Source organism: Vespa crabro, chromosome 19 (assembly GCF_910589235.1).
Source record: "Vespa crabro chromosome 19, iyVesCrab1.2, whole genome shotgun sequence".
NCBI classification, from domain to species: domain Eukaryota; kingdom Metazoa; phylum Arthropoda; class Insecta; order Hymenoptera; family Vespidae; genus Vespa; species Vespa crabro.
Window position 1 is genome coordinate 356,245 of NC_060973.1, and position 20,511 is coordinate 376,755.

The 20,511-nt window shown below is 30.4% G+C and overlaps 3 protein-coding genes across 26 annotated transcripts in view; 1 reads left to right on the forward strand and 2 right to left on the reverse strand.

Annotated features, from left to right (window-relative positions):
• The first annotated feature begins 230 nt into the window (after positions 1 to 230).
• LOC124430559 (inositol monophosphatase 1) lies at positions 231 to 2,581 on the forward strand. The gene is made up of 6 exons (XM_046977330.1): positions 231 to 553; positions 988 to 1,121; positions 1,432 to 1,691; positions 1,832 to 1,937; positions 2,017 to 2,168; positions 2,242 to 2,581. The coding sequence occupies exons 1-6, from the start codon at positions 494 to 496 to the stop codon at positions 2,346 to 2,348; spliced, it is 819 nt and encodes a 272-aa protein (XP_046833286.1). The 5' UTR covers positions 231 to 493; the 3' UTR covers positions 2,349 to 2,581.
• On the reverse strand, positions 2,400 to 13,354 carry LOC124430551 (serine/threonine-protein kinase PRP4 homolog). 12 transcript variants are annotated; one of them, XR_006943798.1, is made up of 14 exons: positions 12,388 to 13,354; positions 11,751 to 11,921; positions 11,424 to 11,673; positions 10,823 to 11,343; positions 10,046 to 10,745; positions 9,550 to 9,900; positions 9,385 to 9,470; positions 8,173 to 8,319; positions 7,932 to 8,085; positions 7,559 to 7,811; positions 5,840 to 6,078; positions 5,447 to 5,647; positions 3,735 to 3,809; positions 2,400 to 3,306 (listed from the first exon to the last, which is right to left on the reverse strand). XR_006943798.1 is itself a non-coding variant. In XM_046977321.1 (13 exons), exons 1-12 carry the CDS (start codon positions 12,390 to 12,392, stop codon positions 5,447 to 5,449), a joined length of 3,078 nt encoding a protein of 1,025 aa, XP_046833277.1. In that variant the 5' UTR covers positions 12,393 to 13,354; the 3' UTR covers positions 3,357 to 3,809. The 12 variants fall into 12 exon arrangements, 4 of the variants coding, with proteins under 4 accessions (XP_046833277.1, XP_046833276.1, XP_046833275.1 ...); XR_006943794.1 differs by having other exon boundaries at positions 4,719 to 5,647; XR_006943799.1 differs by lacking the exon at positions 2,400 to 3,306 and adding an exon at positions 4,719 to 4,792 and having other exon boundaries at positions 3,357 to 3,809.
• Positions 13,355 to 13,499: 145 nt separating this feature from the next.
• LOC124430547 (titin) overlaps positions 13,500 to 20,511 on the reverse strand; it is an 87,414-nt gene continuing 80,402 nt past the window's right edge. For 11 of the 13 annotated variants that reach the window (XM_046977291.1, XM_046977296.1, XM_046977297.1 and 8 more), the window contains 16 exons: positions 20,089 to 20,221; positions 19,528 to 19,964; positions 19,137 to 19,409; positions 18,650 to 19,031; positions 18,111 to 18,556; positions 17,855 to 17,996; positions 17,458 to 17,727; positions 16,927 to 17,372; positions 16,544 to 16,846; positions 16,300 to 16,454; positions 16,070 to 16,220; positions 15,834 to 15,911; positions 15,574 to 15,678; positions 15,290 to 15,487; positions 14,884 to 15,189; positions 13,500 to 14,811 (listed from right to left, as the gene is read on the reverse strand). In XM_046977291.1, the coding sequence (XP_046833247.1) occupies positions 14,609 to 14,811; positions 14,884 to 15,189; positions 15,290 to 15,487; positions 15,574 to 15,678; positions 15,834 to 15,911; positions 16,070 to 16,220; positions 16,300 to 16,454; positions 16,544 to 16,846; positions 16,927 to 17,372; positions 17,458 to 17,727; positions 17,855 to 17,996; positions 18,111 to 18,556; positions 18,650 to 19,031; positions 19,137 to 19,409; positions 19,528 to 19,964; positions 20,089 to 20,221 (4,028 nt within the window). In that variant the 3' untranslated portion in view covers positions 13,500 to 14,608. Of the gene's footprint in view, positions 14,812 to 14,883; positions 15,190 to 15,289; positions 15,488 to 15,573; positions 15,679 to 15,833; positions 15,912 to 16,069; positions 16,221 to 16,299; positions 16,455 to 16,543; positions 16,847 to 16,926; positions 17,373 to 17,457; positions 17,728 to 17,854; positions 17,997 to 18,110; positions 18,557 to 18,649; positions 19,032 to 19,136; positions 19,410 to 19,527; positions 19,965 to 20,088; positions 20,222 to 20,285; positions 20,405 to 20,511 lie in introns of those variants that run through there. The other 2 variants (XM_046977293.1, XM_046977300.1) reach the window with 2 other exon arrangements.

Genomic DNA, 20,511 nt, shown 5'->3' on the forward strand with positions numbered 1-20,511 from the left:
GTTAAAAGTGATAATAATATTGTTCTGTTAAACAAACGACGTTTTCTTCCGTTAATCCTTTGATACATTCCCTCTCTTATCATTAGTTAAACTTTCATGAGATAGTATATACTACGTAATAGAAATTGTGTCATTCCGTTAAAGAATATTTTAAACAGATAAATATATATTTAGTCGATGAATATGTATCAGAAATAAAAAAAATCGTTTGAAACATCGGGTCAATCGCGCAAGTGCGATTATTGGAATATCATTGGCGCCACAGTCGCTATAGATGCGACTTCAGGAGTGGGTGAAACAACAAAATGAGGATCGTTCTTCGGCAACAGCTGACGAAAATTATGTCAGTTGATAGCTATTACTAGTAGTGGTTGTGTTGGAGGACCTTTTTTCTTCTTTCATGTTCTTAATACGATGACAAACTAAGAAAAGTGTCAAAGCGATTCTATCAGGAATATTTCGAGATTCTTATTTGCTCTATCGATTTATTAAAATGTCTGACATCGAGGAATATTATGTGGAAATTCTTCGACTGGTTAAAGAAGCCGGTTCGGTAAGAAATTAAAGCCAGTTAAAGGATATCCTTAATTAAAAATTCAATTATCTTGGTTACTCAAGATCCAATGTATACATAGATCTTAACTTGATCATTTAAAAATCTCTCATGAATGGAATATCCAAGTGACGATTATTATCTGTTTATTATCCAATCGATAGATAGCCTTCAATTTAATTTTAGCGACTTAGCTATATAGAACACTTGTTTAGCTTCTCCGAAGGAAGATTTGTTCATGGTCAGAATAAATTCTTTTTTAATCCTTTTTTTTCTTTTTATTAATTTTGCAAAATATTATCGTTAAATCGTAATAAGATTTGACAATTGTCGAAAGTTTATGGAGAAAAGAAAGAAAAAAAAAAAAAAAAAAAAAAATATAAATAAAAAAGAAAAGCCACATAAAGAAATGTAAATGAAATCATATACCTTAGATCGTGAGAGAGAAGATATATCAATGCAAAGATGCAATGACAAAATCATGCGATGTGGATCTCGTTACTGAGTGGGATCAAAAGGTCGAGAAACTTCTCATGGATGGCATATCTTCAAAGTTTCCAGATCACAAGTACGTACGATACTTATTTCATTTTGATCAACTTGTTTTTCTTCTTTAAAACGATCTCACGGTAATCGTGATTCAGCTGATCTTTCTTTAATGCCCATCGACATGCATTTCTCCTCCTTAAAATGATAAATAGATTTAACGATCAATTAAATCAAAGGGTAACTTACGATTTCAATAAAAATTCATTTATGGTAATCGATAGAGCTTTCCGTTATAAACTCTACGATGATTTTTTACGGACAATCTAGTTAAACAATATTTGTTCATTTAAACGTTAAATTAAAATGCATATACGTATACTTGTTTTCAGATTCATTGGCGAGGAATCTACGTCTTTGGGTAAAAAAGCAGAATTAACGGACGCGCCAACATGGATCATAGATCCGATTGACGGAACTATGAATTTCGTTCATGGTTTACCGCACACATGCATATCGGTTGGCTTGCATATAGGAAAGGTTGCGGAAATCGGTGTTGTTTATAATCCTATTTTAGAACAGTTATTCACAGCTCGCAGAGGCAAAGGTGCTTTTTTGAATGGTGCCCCGATACGAGTTTCTGGCCAGAAAGGTGATCTATTTATGATTGAATCTAAAAAAAACAGTTCTCATGGTGTACAACATAGCTTGCATATATATAGTAAAATCATCATTAGAATTTTTCATACCTTTCTTTTATTTTCACTCATTAAAGACGTTACAATTTTTTAGAGTTACGTAAAGCCTTGATCATGGTAGAGATGGGTACAAGTAGAGATCCCAAGAAAATGAAAGTCGTCTTTCAAAATATTAATATTCTGATACCACAGATCCACGGGTAAAATGAAAAAGAACATTTCCCTCTTGAGAAACATTTAATAGTATTTAAACAATTAATTGACGAATTTCTTCTTTAGAATGAGAGCGTTAGGATCGGCGGCTTTGAATATGTGTATGGTGGCACTTGGTGGTGCCGATGTTTGCTTTGAATATGGAATTCATGCTTGGGACATTGCGGCTGGTGATCTTATCGTCAGAGAAGCAGGAGGCGTTTGTATAGATCCAGCAGGTGTATGATTGTTTAATAATTTTCTTAAACATCATGCCCACGAGAATTCTCTACATAAATGTTTTTCCATCAGGAGGACCATTTGATGTTATGAGCAGAAGAGTATTATGTGCATCATCCATGGAATTAGCTCAAGAATTGTGTAAACAACTTGTACAGTATTATCCGGAACGAGATTGAAAATTCATATAACATAGTGATTATTCCTTTCGTCTTGTATTTACTTGTTCGGTTGTACTTATACCAAAGACTCCAATCGTGTGTGTGTGTGTGTGTGTGCGTGCGTATGTTTGTATAGTATATATATATATATATACATATATGTACTATACATATCTCTTACAAATTATGTTTTATAATGCGGCATTGATAGAAATGAAAATAAAGAAAGATTGTTCTAAATATTATACCAAGCTCCGTTTTCTTCCTTTAGTTTATTTTATCGATTGGTCCTTCGTGATTACTTATCTATGACGATATTAAGATAATGAAAGAACAATTTTTAAATCGTATAATATATAAACTATATTTTTGCGTTATTACATTTCTTACACAAAATTAATAGATAATATTTCATTATACCAAAATTTCAACATCTCGCTGTGATTGTATTATACTAATATATTTATTGTATATTATAAGTTTTATTAAAAGTACATACGTATGTTAACACATAATATCTTTCATTGTATGTTTCTTCAGTATTATATGTATTGTTATACTCTTTTGAGATCTTTAATTAATTATCTGAAAACTCAAAGTCATAATGATTAGAATATATATTAAAATCTTCATTATTGCTTATCATATTATAAAAATAATGAATTGTAAAAACGCTATATCTCTATAATTTTTTATTTTTAACATTTTTACGATATATACTTTACCTGCATACATACTTACAGTTTTGCTCTTCTTGATAAGTCTTTAAGACAAACCTTGTATATTGGCTCATAATTAGTTCAATCTTTGATGATCCATTCTTTGATGACTCGACGATGATATCTTGTTTAAGCAGGTTTGATGAGACGGAGCAGAGAGTATCTATGCGTTGTTTTTACCATTCCTTTGGGACACCTTTCATCATTCCTTCTCAGCATCTGATCTCTTCCGTTGCCTCCCCTCCTCACAGGGAGGGCTATAAGTGAAACATCACCAAATTGTCAATTAGAAAAGCATATGCTAAAGTTGATATTGAATATATTCTTTTATTTCTGTATATATGTATATTGAAATGTGCTTAAAATTTCTACTTGTCCTCCTCATACACAAATTTCATGTTTTTGATTACATTTAATACGCGAGGGCTTTTATTATTGTTATTAATATTATCATTATTATTATTTTTATTATTATTGTTATTGTTATTAATATTATTATTATCATTATTATTATTATTATTATTATTATTATTATGATAATGTTTATCGTCGTTAGAAAAATTATGAAGAAAACTCTTTGTGTAAAGTACACACAACACTGTTTATAATTGTCAATAAACTATATACGATATGTTACAAGAATCGGATATACTAAATATCCCATAAGGCAGTCCCCTATGAATACCTTGCAACGGGATCAGCACTAAAGGCCCTTGAAAGGTCCGCTTGCACATAAAGATGATTCGAATTGAAGATTCATCTGAAACATAAGCATCCTCGTACAGTTTTCTCTTATTAAAAATTATTCCATGAACCATTTAAACAGCACTGAAAGTCTGCCCTATTTTACATTAAGTAATAACTTTAAATAAAGTATTGGCTAAAGAATTTTAATTCTTAGAACTATAATGTTATTATACAGAGATGTGTATATCCTGTGATATAATTATGTTTCTAAAGTATCCTACAGTATGAAATATATATACATATATATTATATATATATATATATACGTGTGTGCGTGTGTGTTTGATTAACTTTTATAACTGTTTACTGAGCTCAAATGAAAAATATTTTTTCGATTCGCGTCTTATATGCATGCGAGCGATATCGTTTACAATCATATATTCATCTACATTTATCTTATGCGAGTTATTAAAGATCGGCTAACATAATATGATAAATCTATTACGTCGTTCCGTTAAAATAAAATTTGTATGCTTATAGTTCATTAATACGATAGGACACACGTAAATCATTTGTAGCTAACGCTTGAAACGCAATAAACTCGTACGTGATAGTGACTGAAAATATAAAATGCAGGGCTCTCTCCACTTTCTGTTAAGCATTTGTATTTTTATTTCAATAGTTGACCTACTTATTATACAATTTTTTTTCTCTTCAGATTATACACAAAGTTTCTTTGTCGCTAAGTTTCTAATAGCGAATGCCATTTTTGTGCATCGCTGACGTAAAAGAACAAAAAAGACCGTTCCTGAACTGTGTGATAAAATTTTGGAGTCTTACAATCTCTTGTTATGAAATAACAAATATTCAGTACTAAATATTTAATGTTAATGTATTTTATAATAATTTATAAGAGATACTATCCGTAAGGAAGTCGCGCTTTAAATCGAAAAAGTGAAAAAAAAAGAAAATTACCACATACCACCATAATGCTAAGTATCGATGGCCAGTTCATGCTGAAAGAGGCGGTCACTTTTTCCAGTCTGACTCATTCACCTAAGAACAACGTTACTTTTAGGTACCAAGTATTTATAAGATTGATAAGAATATATCATTTTTTTCTTTTTTCCCTTTTCTTTTTCTTTTTAACGTGAGCTCATTACTTTTGAATTCACAATGATTATTACTTGAAGACAAAAATAAAAAGGCATATAACCTAATTACGTATTTAAGTAATACGTCATGAAATTCTGTGAATACGTTTAAATAGTAAAATTCTATGTTCCCGCTAAAATTGCTTATACAACAGATATTAGGAAGTAATTTACTTCCTTACGAAAATTGATTATGTCTTATAAAAAATATTGCACTCTATTGACCTGTAATAGTTCTTAACAACCTAATTAATACGTTATTTCAGATTGATAGAGTACAACGTTGCAATACGATGATACATGCATTATAAATATTTACTGCTTTATGCTCTTCGTTGTCTTGATTGAGTTACACTTGAAACTATGCGCCGCCTCTTTCTGCTAAAACCAATACAGACAGTTCATGTAAGACAGACACCATTTTGGCTAGCAATATCCGTATTTAATATTTGATAATATTCGGTGAATGCGGATTATCGTTAGCGGTGTCTCATTTCAAATTCACAAATTTACGTTAATAATTTTTCTGTTGTACAAGGACCCTAGGCAGGGTTACCTAAATTTTTTCTTGTATAAAAGGGTGTGCCAGAGCATGGTTCACAGTGATTCTTTTCCCTGCATCCAACATCAACGTGCGTTCTAGCAGATCTTTCAGCTGACCAACTTTCCGACTTTGTTCGGGTGGTAATGAATTCCCACCAAGTTCTGCATTAAGATCACGAGTTGCCGGAAGAGTGGACATTACGACGATTTTTTCCTAAAAATAAATACGTTGAACTATCTCATATATTGTAGAAACACTACAAGACATAATGGAAGAAACTTCTTTGGGAGCTACTTTGTGCAGATGCAGATTAGAAAAATATTATTTTACGAATAAAAATAGAGCTTACCACCCACATGAGAAAACGTAAACGTAATCGTAGAGAAAAATTGTACAGCGACTTACCCGCTCAGTAACTTTATCAACCTCATGATAAAGAAAATTGCAGTTAGAGTCAAAATGTTGATCCTTGAAGGTTCCTTTCCTTATTAGTTTATTAGGCATCTTGCCCTTTAGATCCATGAAAAACTTTAACATCTGATTGTTTGTTTTTCCCGAAAACATTATTTTTCCAGTGTATAATTCATATATTGTGCATCCAACGGACCACATGTCAATGCCAAAATCATATGGTATACCAAGAACTAAAAAAAAGCAATATTATTTCTGATACATAACAAAAATTCTATAGCACCAAACATTTTTCTAATATAAAGATCTATAGTCCGTTTAACGCACAGTGTTTCGCACATATATGGCCGTTTGGGACAACAATCATAACTTTGTACAAAGTTTTTTGTTTTTTTCTTTTTCGCCCCTCCCCCCCCACCCACCCACCCACCCTTTAACATGAAAAACATTACATTTATTTGTTATATTTAATCGAATTCAAAACAATGATCTGACAATGATCTCATACTAAACTAAGTTCATATATGTTTATAGTTTCTCTTTGTTAAATTTAATGTTTTTTGTCCTGTATTTTAATATGGATTTATGGATCATAAATATATTTAACAAATTTCGAGATTAATTAAGAAACTTCATTTTAAATTGTTAAAATGTATAATTAAAATCCTTGATCTAAGTCTATACGGCGGTCGTAGTGGGTCCTCGAGAGTGAACATGTCAATAAAGATTTCGATTATCTTTTTTATCTTGAATAAAGAAATTTGACATTAAAGTTCAGTGTATTCAAGATTAGTATACAAAAACTCATGGAGATATTTTTTTTAAAAGTCACCTCAAAACTTATAGAAATTCTATATAAAAAATTAAGAAAATTTGTTATTATTCTATTAAAATTACTCATGAATTTTAAAGGAACACTACAGTATTAACTACAGTTTATAAAAATCAAACCAAAGAGACAAATATTACTGTCTCAGATATGAAAAAAAAAAAAAAAATGTCCCTTTCTTTTTACATTAAACTTCACTCTTCAATTTTAACGAATAGATTAATATATTCTGTAAAAGTTATTATATTACGTTACTAATATTTTACGATCTAAGATTTTTTCAGATTTTACATTTGAAATCTTTGATTTTGGTGCATTGAGTGAAACACTGTGCAACAAACCGAGTCAGTAAAAGTACACAAAATATTCGCGTGCCAAATACATGATAGATGCAAGTGATTTCAGCTATTAGCTGGTGGATGATAATTAATTATTAAATTCAGGAGTAAATTTACTTACATATAATAGGTCATTGTTAGGTTTGCTTCAACTTTCTATCCGAAAAGTGTTACGGTATTTAAAAAGGATTTGTAAATATACTCCTGTCCCAATTAGCTATGGTTGTTTGCCTCTACTGACTCGATTCTTTGAGTGAACTATAATTTTGATGTTTTTTTTTCTAATATTACTGTATCAAAGTTTTATTCTTATTTCATTATTTGGAAAGTTAGAAATTTTTATGAAAAAGAAAATAACTATATGACACTATAATAATCTACCTTCTCTCACAAATTATAACAATATTTTCTCCATTGTCACTCTGTCTTAAGATGATCACGCATTATAAGGTTACCTGTCTATCCAGATAATTTTATTCGTACACTGACTTTTATAATTTATTTTCATTCATATAAAAATAAGAAATAATCAACTAATATACTTACTAATTTCAGGAGCACGATAAAATCTTGATACAAGATATGGTGTTATCTCATTTTCATGAGCGTGAGAGGCAGAACCAAAATCACAAAGTTTCAATACCAGTTTACTTTCACTGACTAGAATATTATCTGGTTTAATGTCAGCGTGTAAAATATTTGCTCGTTTTAATAATTTTAATGCAAGGAAAAGCTGTTGTGTATACGACCTGACTGCTTTGACATGCAGACCAACATCTTTACCATATTTTTTCAATACCTATGTAATAAAAAAGAAAAAACAATATATATATATATACACATATATGTACACACACGCATATACAAATTATCTACATACAATAATTATATTTGTACAGTGCTTTTTTCATATACATACCTCTCTTAAATTCATAGCTAATGGTTCAAATACCATACATAAATGATTTTTATGAAAGAAATGCCTAAATAATCTCAAACAATGAAATCGGTCCTCTGGATCTGCATCGTTAAGTTTCCGAAGTATTTCTAGTTCTTTGAGACCAGTACGATGCCTGTGAAAACCACAAAAATAGTCTGACAAAGTTGTCTTTATGATTATATAAAATTTATGTATATTATAAAGTAAATAAATTTCTTACATAATTTCATTGTTCCGGATTATTTTCACCGCAACATCTAAATTGCCTCGAGCACTGTCTCTAGCCCTTACGACATTGCTAAAAACCCCTTGTCCTGTATAACCATAAACAACATATCGCGAATCTAAAGTCTCACCAACCCGAACGCTAAAATTGATATTATGTTATTCGTTTAATTTAAACATGATTAATATTAACATAAGAAATTGATATGTGACAGATTGAAAATCATAGTGGTGTGAGTTGCACATAAAACAGTGTTTTAAAAAATTCCATATACACACACACACACACACATATATATATATATATATATATATGTTGATGTAGAAATATATTCATTAGTTCAGAAAAATATTGAAAAATGTCCGCATATGAAAATAGAAGTACAAGCAAATTTTATCTTTAAATATATTATTATTTATTCTAAAAGATAATAATCTGAATAATCATTTATGGTCACAAAGAATATATGGTGGTGGACTTACATTAATATGATCCTAAACAATTTGTTCTTTTTGTTTAGTAACAAAAAAAAAAAAACTGTTATTCTTGGTAAAGAATAAAGTCACATATTAATTAACTGTTAACAGATGATGCTTTTGACACTAAACCTACCAACAATTTATATATATATATATATATCTATTTCTACTGTTTTCTACATTTCTTCTTATTTTTACAATTATATTTTTTTTCGATTAGATGCAGTTTATAGTCAATTTAGTACGGAAAATAAACAAAAGTAATTTTTAGATTAATAATAACAACAAAAAGATTTATTTCTTTTAGTTAAACTTAGACAAGAAGAGAAATGATTAATACAGAACAGTTCTATAGTTTCTTTCGCGTAAAAATAAATAATAAGTATCCCACTTTTGTCCATCACATTTTTTATAAATTATAGATCGTTCCATTACACATTGTCCACAAACGTATTTCTTATATTTGAAACAGATTTGTGTCACTTTACTTTCGTTATAATATCTTATTTGATATGAGATATATTTATCTCAGAAAAATTATAAAAAAAAAAGTTGTAAAATTAAATGACAAAGTCGATAACATCGAATGCAAAATATTTAATCATTTAACGCTATGGTAGGTTTAATGTTCAGATTTGAAAATTTAGTATTATCTCAAAGTTTTAAAATTTGTACTTACAAGACTATGATTCTCAACCCGCGATATTATAAGTAATAAATGTCTTACCGATAATATCCTTCCGCATCATCCCAATTATCTGTTAAACTAGGGTTGTCAGGACCACCTAAACGTTTTCCTTCAACGGTAGGACTCTAGAAAGGTTTAAAAATAAAGATAATTGTAGGGTGATTATAATATAATAAATAAAATATTTCTATAAAGCATACACACATTAAAATCACCGATATTATCCGCTTCAGCAAACATATCCCATTCATTCGTTTTCTTTGTACTTTGTTTTTCATCTTGCTTAACTTTCTCTGCATTTTGTATGTTTTCAGGCTTCTCAGATTCTTCAGGTAATGCATCCTCAAATCTAGACTTTCTTTTCTTAACTGGCTGTGGTGACTTTGGTTTTTCAGGCAGTGGCGGAGTATGGCTTTCAGAAGTAGATTCATTATTGTTTGAAGGTATCTCTGGTGATTTTTGAGATGTATTCGAATGACTTTCAGACGGAGGAGTTCCAGTGACAGCTGTTACATCAGCAGACATATTTGAATCTTCATATGGTCCACTTAATCGCTAAATAGAAAAAAGAGAAAAAAAAGGGGGGAAAAAAAAAAAAAAAAAAAAACAAAAAGAAACACACACAAATAAGATATTGCGCAAAATAAGTAAAGAACGTTTTATAAAACTTAAAAATGAATACATAATGAATTAATAATACCTTGAGTAACTCTCCTCTCTGTTTTCTCCTACGTTCAATAATAGCTTCCTCATCTTCCTCTTCCTCAATGTCAATATCCTTGATATCTTCTTCGCTAGAACTGTCAAAACGTTCGACTTTTAGGCCTTCCGACAAAGAGTCTTTGTACTTATCACTTCTTTCCTTTTTACCATTCTTCTCTCTATCCCTTTCATGATCTCGTATGTGTTTTTCCCTACCCCTTCGACTTCGAGATAAAGAACGCGATCTTTTATAACGATCGTTGCGATCTCTGTCCATTCTATTTCTAATGGGACTACGAGATCTTCTCGTACTTCTAGATCGTTCTCTAATCTTCTCATGATTCCGACTATCGCGGCGATCCCTTGTGTCCATACGATCACGACTGGCTTGCCTATCCCTGTTGGCATGACGATCTCGACTAGTATGTCGTTCTCTGCTATCTCTTTTATCACGACTGGAATGACGATCTTTACTTAATGGTCTGTCTCGATTATAACGATCGCGACTAGTATGTCGATCTCGGCTTGATTGTCGATCTCGACTACTTTGACGGTCCCGATTGTCTCCTCTATCACGACTATCACGCCTCGATGAAATATGTTTAATATCCACTTTAGCATCTTGACACTTAGAATCGTTATGAGATCTAGATAAATGTCGACTCAAATCTCGTTTTCTGTCCACTCGTTCCTCCTCCCTGCGATAAAAATAATAACGATGAGAGTAATAATAATAATAATAACAAGAATGTTTAAATCAAACGATATAGCTCACCTTCGATCGTGCTCTCTTTTGCGCGATTCATCCCTTCTACTACTAGTAGTATCTTTACGTTTCTCTTCTTCTATCCTTTTTCTAGAATCCTCTTTTCTCGAATCTTCCTTATGCCTTTCATTAGCTTTTCGTTTCTCATCCCTTCTCACATCATCCCTTTTTATTTCTTCTCTTGGCCGAGTCTTATCCTCTCTTCTTCTGTCAGAATCTCTTCTCTTATCTTTGTGGTCCTCTCTGGTTCTTCGATCTCTACTCATATCAACTACAACGCGTCTTTCAGGTTTCGATATTTTTTTACGTTCCCTACTTCCTGACTTACTTCTAGGTCGTTTTTTATGGAGTATATTGTCATCTTCACTATCATCTTCTACGAGTATTACATCTGGAGTTTCTGCCTTTGTTTCTTCATCCTCCTCTCCTCCTTCTTCTTCTTCTTCCTCCTCCTCCTCCTCTTCCGGTTCCTTATCTTCCTTTTCCGACTCATCTGACAAATATTGAACTAAACATGCTTGTAATCGCTCCTATGAATAAATTGTAATATTTTAAAGAAAGATCTATCTAACTCCATTATTTCAACTATTTCAAATCGTTGTGTACATACCTTCTGTTTCATTAATTCTTCCAAATCAATATCATCTTCAATAATAGTACAATCTACCTCATCAGAATCAAGATCTATTAATTTCTCATCTTCGCTTTCTTCTGTAGAAACTATTTCTAATAATGAATTTTTGACCTTGCCATTAAGACCAATTTCTTTCTGATTAATACGAGATGGTGCTTTCTCATCCAATGAACCATTTTCAATTTCTTTCTCTTTACGCGGTCTTTTATGTTTCTTGTGCTTTTTCCTATAAATTCATTTAATGCAATATTTTACTTTTAATATCCATTAAAAAGAAACTATTCATATTTATCATTTAAATACCTTTCTTGCCTATCTATCCTTCCATCTTCTTTCTCTATCACTCTATCCTTTTTATGTTTGTGGTGCTTGTGTTTTCTTTTCTTCTTTTTCCTTTGATCACCAAGCATATCTGATTCTGAGTCTATGCCAACGATTTCTCTTTTTGAATCTAAACCTTCTATATCTGATGAGCTAAAATATATTGTTTACATATTATAAGCTTTGATATAAAATGAATCTTCAATATTACGATTAAATTCATTATCGATAAAAAGTTGCATATGCTAAAATACAATGGACATTAAAATAAGATTTAAAATATCTATCAATGGAATTTAGCTTTATTAGTTTCGAATTGTACAAGTGAAGGATATGAAGGTTACAAACAATGAATTCTAGGTTATTATCGAATAAATATTCAGGAAAAATTTCTTCTGAAATTATTTCTTCATACAATAAAAATATTATATAATTGATATGTGTAATTTAAATATATGAAATTTTTAATGATGGCTAATTCGTAAAAATCTAAAAACAAACATTTCTCACACGACAGTGATGTAAACAGAATGGCTGATATTCATCATTCTATGTTGTACAAATTAATTGTTTGAAAAATTTACGAAAATTCTATATAACGTAAAGAAAGCGCACTTACCCCATGTTGATATTATATAAATTATAAATAATGAAAATATTATGGAATCACTGCACTTGATAATACGCATACGTTCATTCTTTAACAAGAAGCCATTTTGTATTATCGATTCTTCTGTTTGCTGTATCTCGAATGAGATTTTGATTATCGATATAATTTTATTTCGATTATTGCAATAGAGATTCCATATATGTAATAAGAAGACTACATTACCAATTAAATCGGGAAAAGGCTGAAAATATCACGGTATAAATGATATTATTTTCTCTGTTGGCAAAAAACTTTGTTCGTTATGCGTATGCGCGACAATTCCCTAAATGAAATAAAGTGGGGATGGTAACTCATGTCCTAACACACGCTATGTAGAGGTTAAAGCAATCAAAAATTGATTAATTTAATATATTCTTAAAAATTTTTAACAATTTTTCTCTTCCATTGTTAGAATATATTGTAGTATTATTAAAAGATGAAAAAATTCTGCTATCCTACTCTTTTATGTATGTCTAAAATAGTTATATAATTCAGTTTCATATTTAACCGCCTCTAGACAATACTTTGCGCACAATTCCATTTCCACTTTATGAGACTACAATATAAGTTTATTATGTGTATGTAGGATATTCAGATTTCTAAGGTAAAAACTTTAACACTAGAATTACCAATCAATACAAAAAATGACTGGTTTCAATCGTTTTTATAAAAATTTTTTTTGTCCTCTCTTATTTTTTAAATACATTACATATTTCTGTATACATTGAGATAATTTGAGGCAATTGATAAATCGAGATCTTCATCATTCTATTTTTAACCCTACAATAACATTTTAAATGTTTCTTAATTCGCGTTGATAATATATTCAAAAAAAAAAAAAAAAGGGTAATTTTACAAAATCCTTTAATACGTAATGGTTTTATATCTTTTGGATGTTTCACTGATTTTATATAATTTTGTTCAAATCTCACGTAGCAAAAGAAGTAGTTTTTCTACTTGTGAAATAATGTCTATAAATATTTTTTTTTATTCTTAATTAATCGAACAAGAAGGAAGGTTCTGGGATTATCGATAATAATAATAATAATAATAATAATAAAAAAAGAAAAAAAGAATTGAGATATATTTATAATTTGTCATAATTTAATTCGTAAAATATTTTACAATGTAATTACGAGCAATGCGACACGTCGCTGGTATATCAGTGATATTGTTTTGCACCTATATTTATTACGTCTCACGATAATACCAACGAGGCATGACATTTCTCTCGTTTAATTCGACTGTTACGATCAGTCCTTTAAAATGTCGATTCGATAATCGACGATAATCAATAATTATTTAATAAACCTATCGGCAATGATAACAAATAATATTATAAATATAGATTATAGATTAATAATAAATACTTAAAGTAATCCTCCCAAAAACTTTAAATAAGTGAGTGAACATTGCCTACCGCTTGCAACATTCTTGGCCGGAGACATAGAGGGAGGAGTGGGTAGGAAAGGTAAGGAAAAAGGGAAAAAGGATAGTTCGATATTCAACCGTTCAACTATCGTATCATTCGTATCACATCTTTCTATAAGAGGAGTTCTTTTTAAAGGTTAATTCCATGCTATCGTCTAATCGCCTAGTCATTCTCCTTTTAAAATATTATTTCGTCGTTCTTTTTCTTTTTTTCTCATTTTGATAAACGTTTTCTCCTTTCTTGTCAGACTCGTGAATGTGACTATTTTTCGTTCAACCTGACGATCTTTCGGAAAAAGATTATTTACAAAATTCTGATAATTGCATTTCTTTCGAAAAATCTTACTTCGTTAGAAAATAACGATGTAATCCCTATATTCTGACTAGTTTCTACATTCGTCCAGTCTCCTGTTTTAATTCACAAAACAACAAAGAAAAGAAAGTTAACCTATCATGCTTTTATGGAAGATCTATAAGTGACATTGTTGGTTAGCTTTTAAGAAAGCCCATAGATTCTCCTTCGTTTTTATCTCTTTCTTTTCATTCATTTCTATGATCAAAAAAAGATATATCCCCTCTCCTTTCTAACCTTGACATATTAGGTTTTTTCTCTCTTTTTTTTTTTTTTTTTTTCTTTTTTTCTTTTTTTCTTTTTTTTCTTCCTTGCATTTGATGAGAAAATAAGCATCAGATGCGGTCTTGATAAGCGATAAATTCTCGTAGAAATAATAGGATAACCGTTTAGAAATTGTAGAAATGCTTATTCGAATAGTTTCTTAGCATAATGCCAAATGCGGAAAAAGTATTCATCTCTTCTAAGAAGTCTTCCTCTCGCGTAAGAATGAATATCAGCATCCATGTTATGCTCTCGGAGCCAGGAACTTGTATTTTCCGTGCTAAAACTCACAGACGCAGTTTCACCTTTGTCTGTGACTTCTGCAATAGGCTCCACCACTGATAATTCTAAGATAAAGAAGATTACGTATATGAGCTTATGAAAAGTAAATATTAAAATGCTTTATATACATGTCATACCTGAAGTTGGTAGTATCTTGAAAGGTTCATCTGATTCCAATGGTTCACTTAGACCAACCTCGTTTCTAGCATAGATTCTCACAAGATACTCGTGATTTTCTTGAAGGTCTTTTATATTTATCTTTTGTATATCAGCCTTGACTCGTCCTACCTCAATCCACATAGTCTTTTTAGCATCCCTCATAACAATTCTATACCCTTCTAAAGGTGCACCACCGTCAGATTCTGGTCTACCCCATTCTATAACCACTGTATTTGCAGCTATTTGTCTGATTTCTAATGGGGCGGTAGGTGCTGATGGTACAGCTAATAGGAGTAGAAATATAGTTAGAATGGTGTTTAAATCTGTCTCATTAAATTAATTGTATAGTTATATAATCATCATTAATATCATAGATATACATACTAGCGTGTGTCTTAAGAGTAACTGGCTCTGAATTCGTAGGTATACTGAGACCCATACAATTTTCAGCAAATACTCTAAATAAAAATTCACTTTCCTTCAAATTTTCAATGCAATATTGGTGAGTTGTAGCATCTAAAGTAACGACCTTTATCCATCGTGCACCTTTGCCAATTAATGGTCGTTTTTCGATAATGTAGCCTGTTTGTTATTTGAAAACGAAGTATATATTATATGCATATAATATTATTTTTTAATAAACTAGAGAGTTAACCGATTAGTTTTACCTGTAAGTTCAGTTCCTCCATTATTAGCTGGCGGAAACCATGTAAGTGTTACACTCTTACTTGTAAAGTTTATTACTCGAACATTGAGCGGACTAGATGGTGGAGCTAAAAATACAGAATATATATATTTATTGAATTGTTCTGTAAATTTATTTCTTATTACTAATTATCATTAAAATTTGCAGTTAGGATTGTATTGAACAAATTATTAATATCAAGCTTATTATGCACATATTAGAACAATCTCGATCTCTACTTACTTTTACTTATAACAATTTTTGATGGTGGAAATATGCCTAGTAAAGCATATAAGCTGCTATCTGTAAGCTTTGTTATTTCTAAGCAAAAGCATAAGCATTAAAATAGCAAAATTTTAAGAAATAATAATAAGTAGTATTTTTTTTTTTTTTTTTTTTTTTTTTTTTTTATAAGCATAGCAATGATTTTTTAAATTCTTTTTTATTAATTCGTTTATTTTGTACATATTAATACTTACTTGCTCGCTTTCCAGCTATAATTGGTTCCTCTGAAATATATGGTTCACCCATTCCAATTTTATTTTTTGCTGTTATTCTAAAATCGTATGACATATCGGTTTTTAGGTTTGATACATTTATGTTTGTTACATCAGCCTTCGTGTTGCCCACCTATAATTCAATTATTATTTTTCATTTTATTCAATATTTTGGAGATAAATATTTGGCATTCTTTAATTCATGTATATACCTTCTGCCATGCTTTCTTTGTTGACTCTGTTATTTCAATGATATAATCTGTAATTGGCGAGCCACCATCATTTTCTGGAACTTGCCATTTTATTGTGAAAGATGTTTTGGTCATGCCAGAAGTCTCTAAAGGCCCTCTCGGTGGTCCAGGTGGACCTATAATGATAAAACAGAATATAGAAAAGTTGAATATAATAATATAGATATACATTAAGTATTATCTAATATAAAATAAGAGTATGTACCATAAGACATTCTTGTCTTTACTGGCTCAGATTCCAATGGTTCCGATGCGCCTACAATATTCTTTGCAATTACTCTGAACATGTATTCTACTTCTAATTGTAATTTTTGTACACAGAAACTTTCTATGTCTTTATCAACATCAGCTACTTTTATCCAATTCATCTTAGCTGTTTCACATTTCTCAATAGTATATTTTTCTATTTCAATACCACCATCATCAATTGGTGCTTTCCATTCAATTGTAATACGATCTTGCCTGATTTCTTTTGTTATTATTGGCCCTTGAGGTTTATCTGGTTTATCTGGAAAGGAAATAATTTTATGTATATGTAAAACATGATTGATTTGAAAGAGATTTAAGTCATTTATCATTTTAACTTACCTATAACCTTGAGCTGAATATCTATAGAAGAACTACCAGCTTCATTAGTTGCTTCTGCTGTGTAAGTACCAGTATCTTCTCTCATGATAGAGCTGATAGAAATAGTTGAAATTTTCTCTACAGTATGAGTTGATACTCGCTTATCGATTATCTTTTGACTATTCTTCGACCATGTTATATCCGGTGTGGGGAAACCACTGGTTTCAACATCAATTTTCCATTCAGAACTTACAGGTAATTTCTGATTTATCAATGTTTCATCAACGATCAATTTTGGTGACTCTTGTATTTTCAATTGACATGTGGTTTCTGCTGTACCAGCTTCATTTTCTGCTTTTACAGTGAATGTTGCTGAAGATGTCTCTGTTGTTTCCAAGATTATATATTTTGCTACACGATTTTCATAAGTTATATTAGTATCAGCAAATAGTTGATTATTCTTGAACCTAATCGAACAATTCAAATAATAAATAAGTATAAATATATTATGAATATTTCTATGTAACATATAATATAAATGAAATTATATACCATGTGATTTCTGGTGTTGGTGATCCTCCAATGATACAAGAAAGTGTTACAGTTTCTTTTAAACCTACATTTATACTTTTTAGTGGCTCCAATATAATCGGTGGCTCTAATCTTGATGGCTTTGAAATTTTTATATATTGTGTTTCTGAAGATGGTTCACTAAGGCCTACTTTATTAACAGCTGTTACACGGAAAGTATATTCTTTATTAGTTGTTAATTTTGTTACCGTATGACTCGTTTCAATGATTTTTTCTGTGACTTTGGTCCATCTAAAAATAAGCAATATGTTTTTGTAAAAATTAAAACAAAAAATTATGGATTATATAAACATTAATATACAGAATAATCTATTTTTTTCTTTTTTTTTTTTTTTTTCTTTTTTCTTTTAAGACTTACGAAGTTTCAGTCTTTTCGTGGTATTCTAATATGTATTCTGTGATTGGCAAGTTTCCATCTGATTCTGGCTTTTTCCAATGCAATGTAATGCTTTCATTTGTTAATTCTAAAGGCTCTGGAGTACCTGGCTTGCTAGGTGGTTCTGAATAAAAAAATGTTATTTTTAATAACATATAGATAATCAATATCTATGATAATCTCAAATTTATAGCAATATGAAAGTCCATTATTATTTGTATTAAAGCTTTTTACTTACGTGCAATTGCAACAGTTATTACTATAGAAGCATCACCATGTGGATTGAAGAGTCTCAAGTTGTAATCACCAATGTCTTCTTCCTGCACTTTTGTAATAGTTAAGACAGCAGATTCCTCATCTATCGAAGGAGTGATTCTCTTAGATTTTGTAACAATGCGACCATCAACAGTCCATTCATCTGTTGGCATTGGTGTTGCTGTGAATTTGACGATAATTTCGATGTCATCATCTTTGTTCACTGTGTATTTTGTCTGAGTATCTGGGTTAATTTTCGGAGGTGTTTCTATGACTTCAACTTTTAATCTTGATGATGTTTTTACATTCGTTACAACAGCTGTATATTCTGCAATATCTTCTGTTGTACATTTCTTCACAATGAGTTTCTTTATATTACCCTCATCAATAATAATATATTTTTCTGATTCTCTAATGATTTCTCCTTTTCTATAAATACAATTTATATATCATTTTATTATAATTACAAAATATGTAAAATTTATGTATAATATATGAAGAGGAAATATTTGTTATATATACCTTAACCATGTGACTGGAATATTTGATTGAGATATTTCGATTAAGAAGGAAGCGTCTTCATTCACTGGTACCAATGTAACATCTGGTAATTTGGCAATAAAATCTACACCAGGTTCTTCAACAGTTAATTTAGCTGAAGATGTTTGTTCTCCAACTTGACAAGAGTAGACACCTGCATCTTCAGGTTCTGAATCGTAAATCTTCAATTTTTGCCTCTTGCCATCGATAGAAAGTTGCACATGTTCAGAAAACTGTAATTCCTGATTATCCTTAAACCAACGCACTAATGCATCACCTTTGGTTAATTCGATGTCGAAAATTGCTTTCTCTCCTCTAGCTATTGTCACATCGTGCATCTTAGTAATGATTTCTGGTGGTAATTCTGAAATATATCAAGTGAAGAATGTCTTATTATACTGCTCTTTATAAGTATTTATAAAATAATAATTACTAAATTTTTTTAAAGAAATATGCAAATAATACGTACCAACAACAGTAACTTCAGCTGTACATTGTTGATTAAGCAATGTACATGTATATTCTCCTTCATCATGCACTGATGTACTTCTGATAAGTAATTTTCTTATGGTGCCTTCTTTTACAAATTCTAATTTTTCATTGGTACTTGGTTTCAGTGGTACTCCATCTTTATACCATTCAACATCTACAGTCTCAGATGTTATTTCAACTTCTAATATTGCTATTTCACGTTCCTTGACCTCGAAGTCTTGTAACTTTCTTGTAAATTCAGGTTTAGCAGCTGGAAGAAAGGATTGTTTCAATTAGATTGAAGATATTCAATTAGATTGAAGATATTCAATTCAATGAATATTCAATTGCAAATATAATATAATGATAATATAATTAAGTAAACTTACGTTTCACAGTAACAGTGCTAGACGTTGTCTGATTTTTGACAGTACACTTGTATGTACCTTCATCTATTGCATTTGTCTTTTTGATGACTAACTTATGTACTCGCCCTTCCTGAATAATTTCACGATGATCCATACCACTGATTTCTTTTTCATTATGCCACCACGTAGTGGATACTGTATGAGAGGTTTCACATATAAGTTCCAACATTTTATATTCGTCAACAGTGACTTTTTCTTTTAATTTCTTTGTAAATGTGACTTTATCGACGTCCACCGTAACTTTAGCTCCATGTGAAGCCTTTCCAATCGAATTACTAGCAACACATTTATAATCACCAGCATCTGTCTCTGAGTCAGCATTTCTAATCTCAAGAACAATGTTTTCTCCGTCGTAGCTTCTTATTATGTTTGGTGATTTTTCTAATGGCTCATTATTTCTATGATAAAAGTTAAGTAGTAAAATTTATATATATATATATATATATATATATATATATATACACACACAATGTTATATATGAAAGATAATAAAAAGTAATATAAAATTAGCAATATAGTTACCTTAACCAAGTTATTTCTGGAATAGGATTTCCAGTAACTTTTGCAACGAGTTTGAACGTACCCTTTTCAGGTACTGTAAGTTCTTGGAATCTTTCAGTGAATAATGGTGGCTCAGGAGCACCACTTGGTATTTCTATAAATTGTGCAGATCTTTTAGGTACAATTTTAATACTTTCTTAATAAATAACAGAATTAAAAGGTGAATAAAAATATCAGCAGAAATAAATACATTTCATACCCTTAGAAGATAAGATAGAGAACTCTTCTTTTTGCTGTTCAATGTTAATAAGCAAGAAAGGCTTGAGATGTGGAATCACTGAAATACATATTAGTAAAGCATTTGGTAGTGTTAGTGCAAAGTGCTCATCATCAGTGTAATCAAATGGTTAACAAATTTTTATTGTTAAAAATTGTAAAATAAGA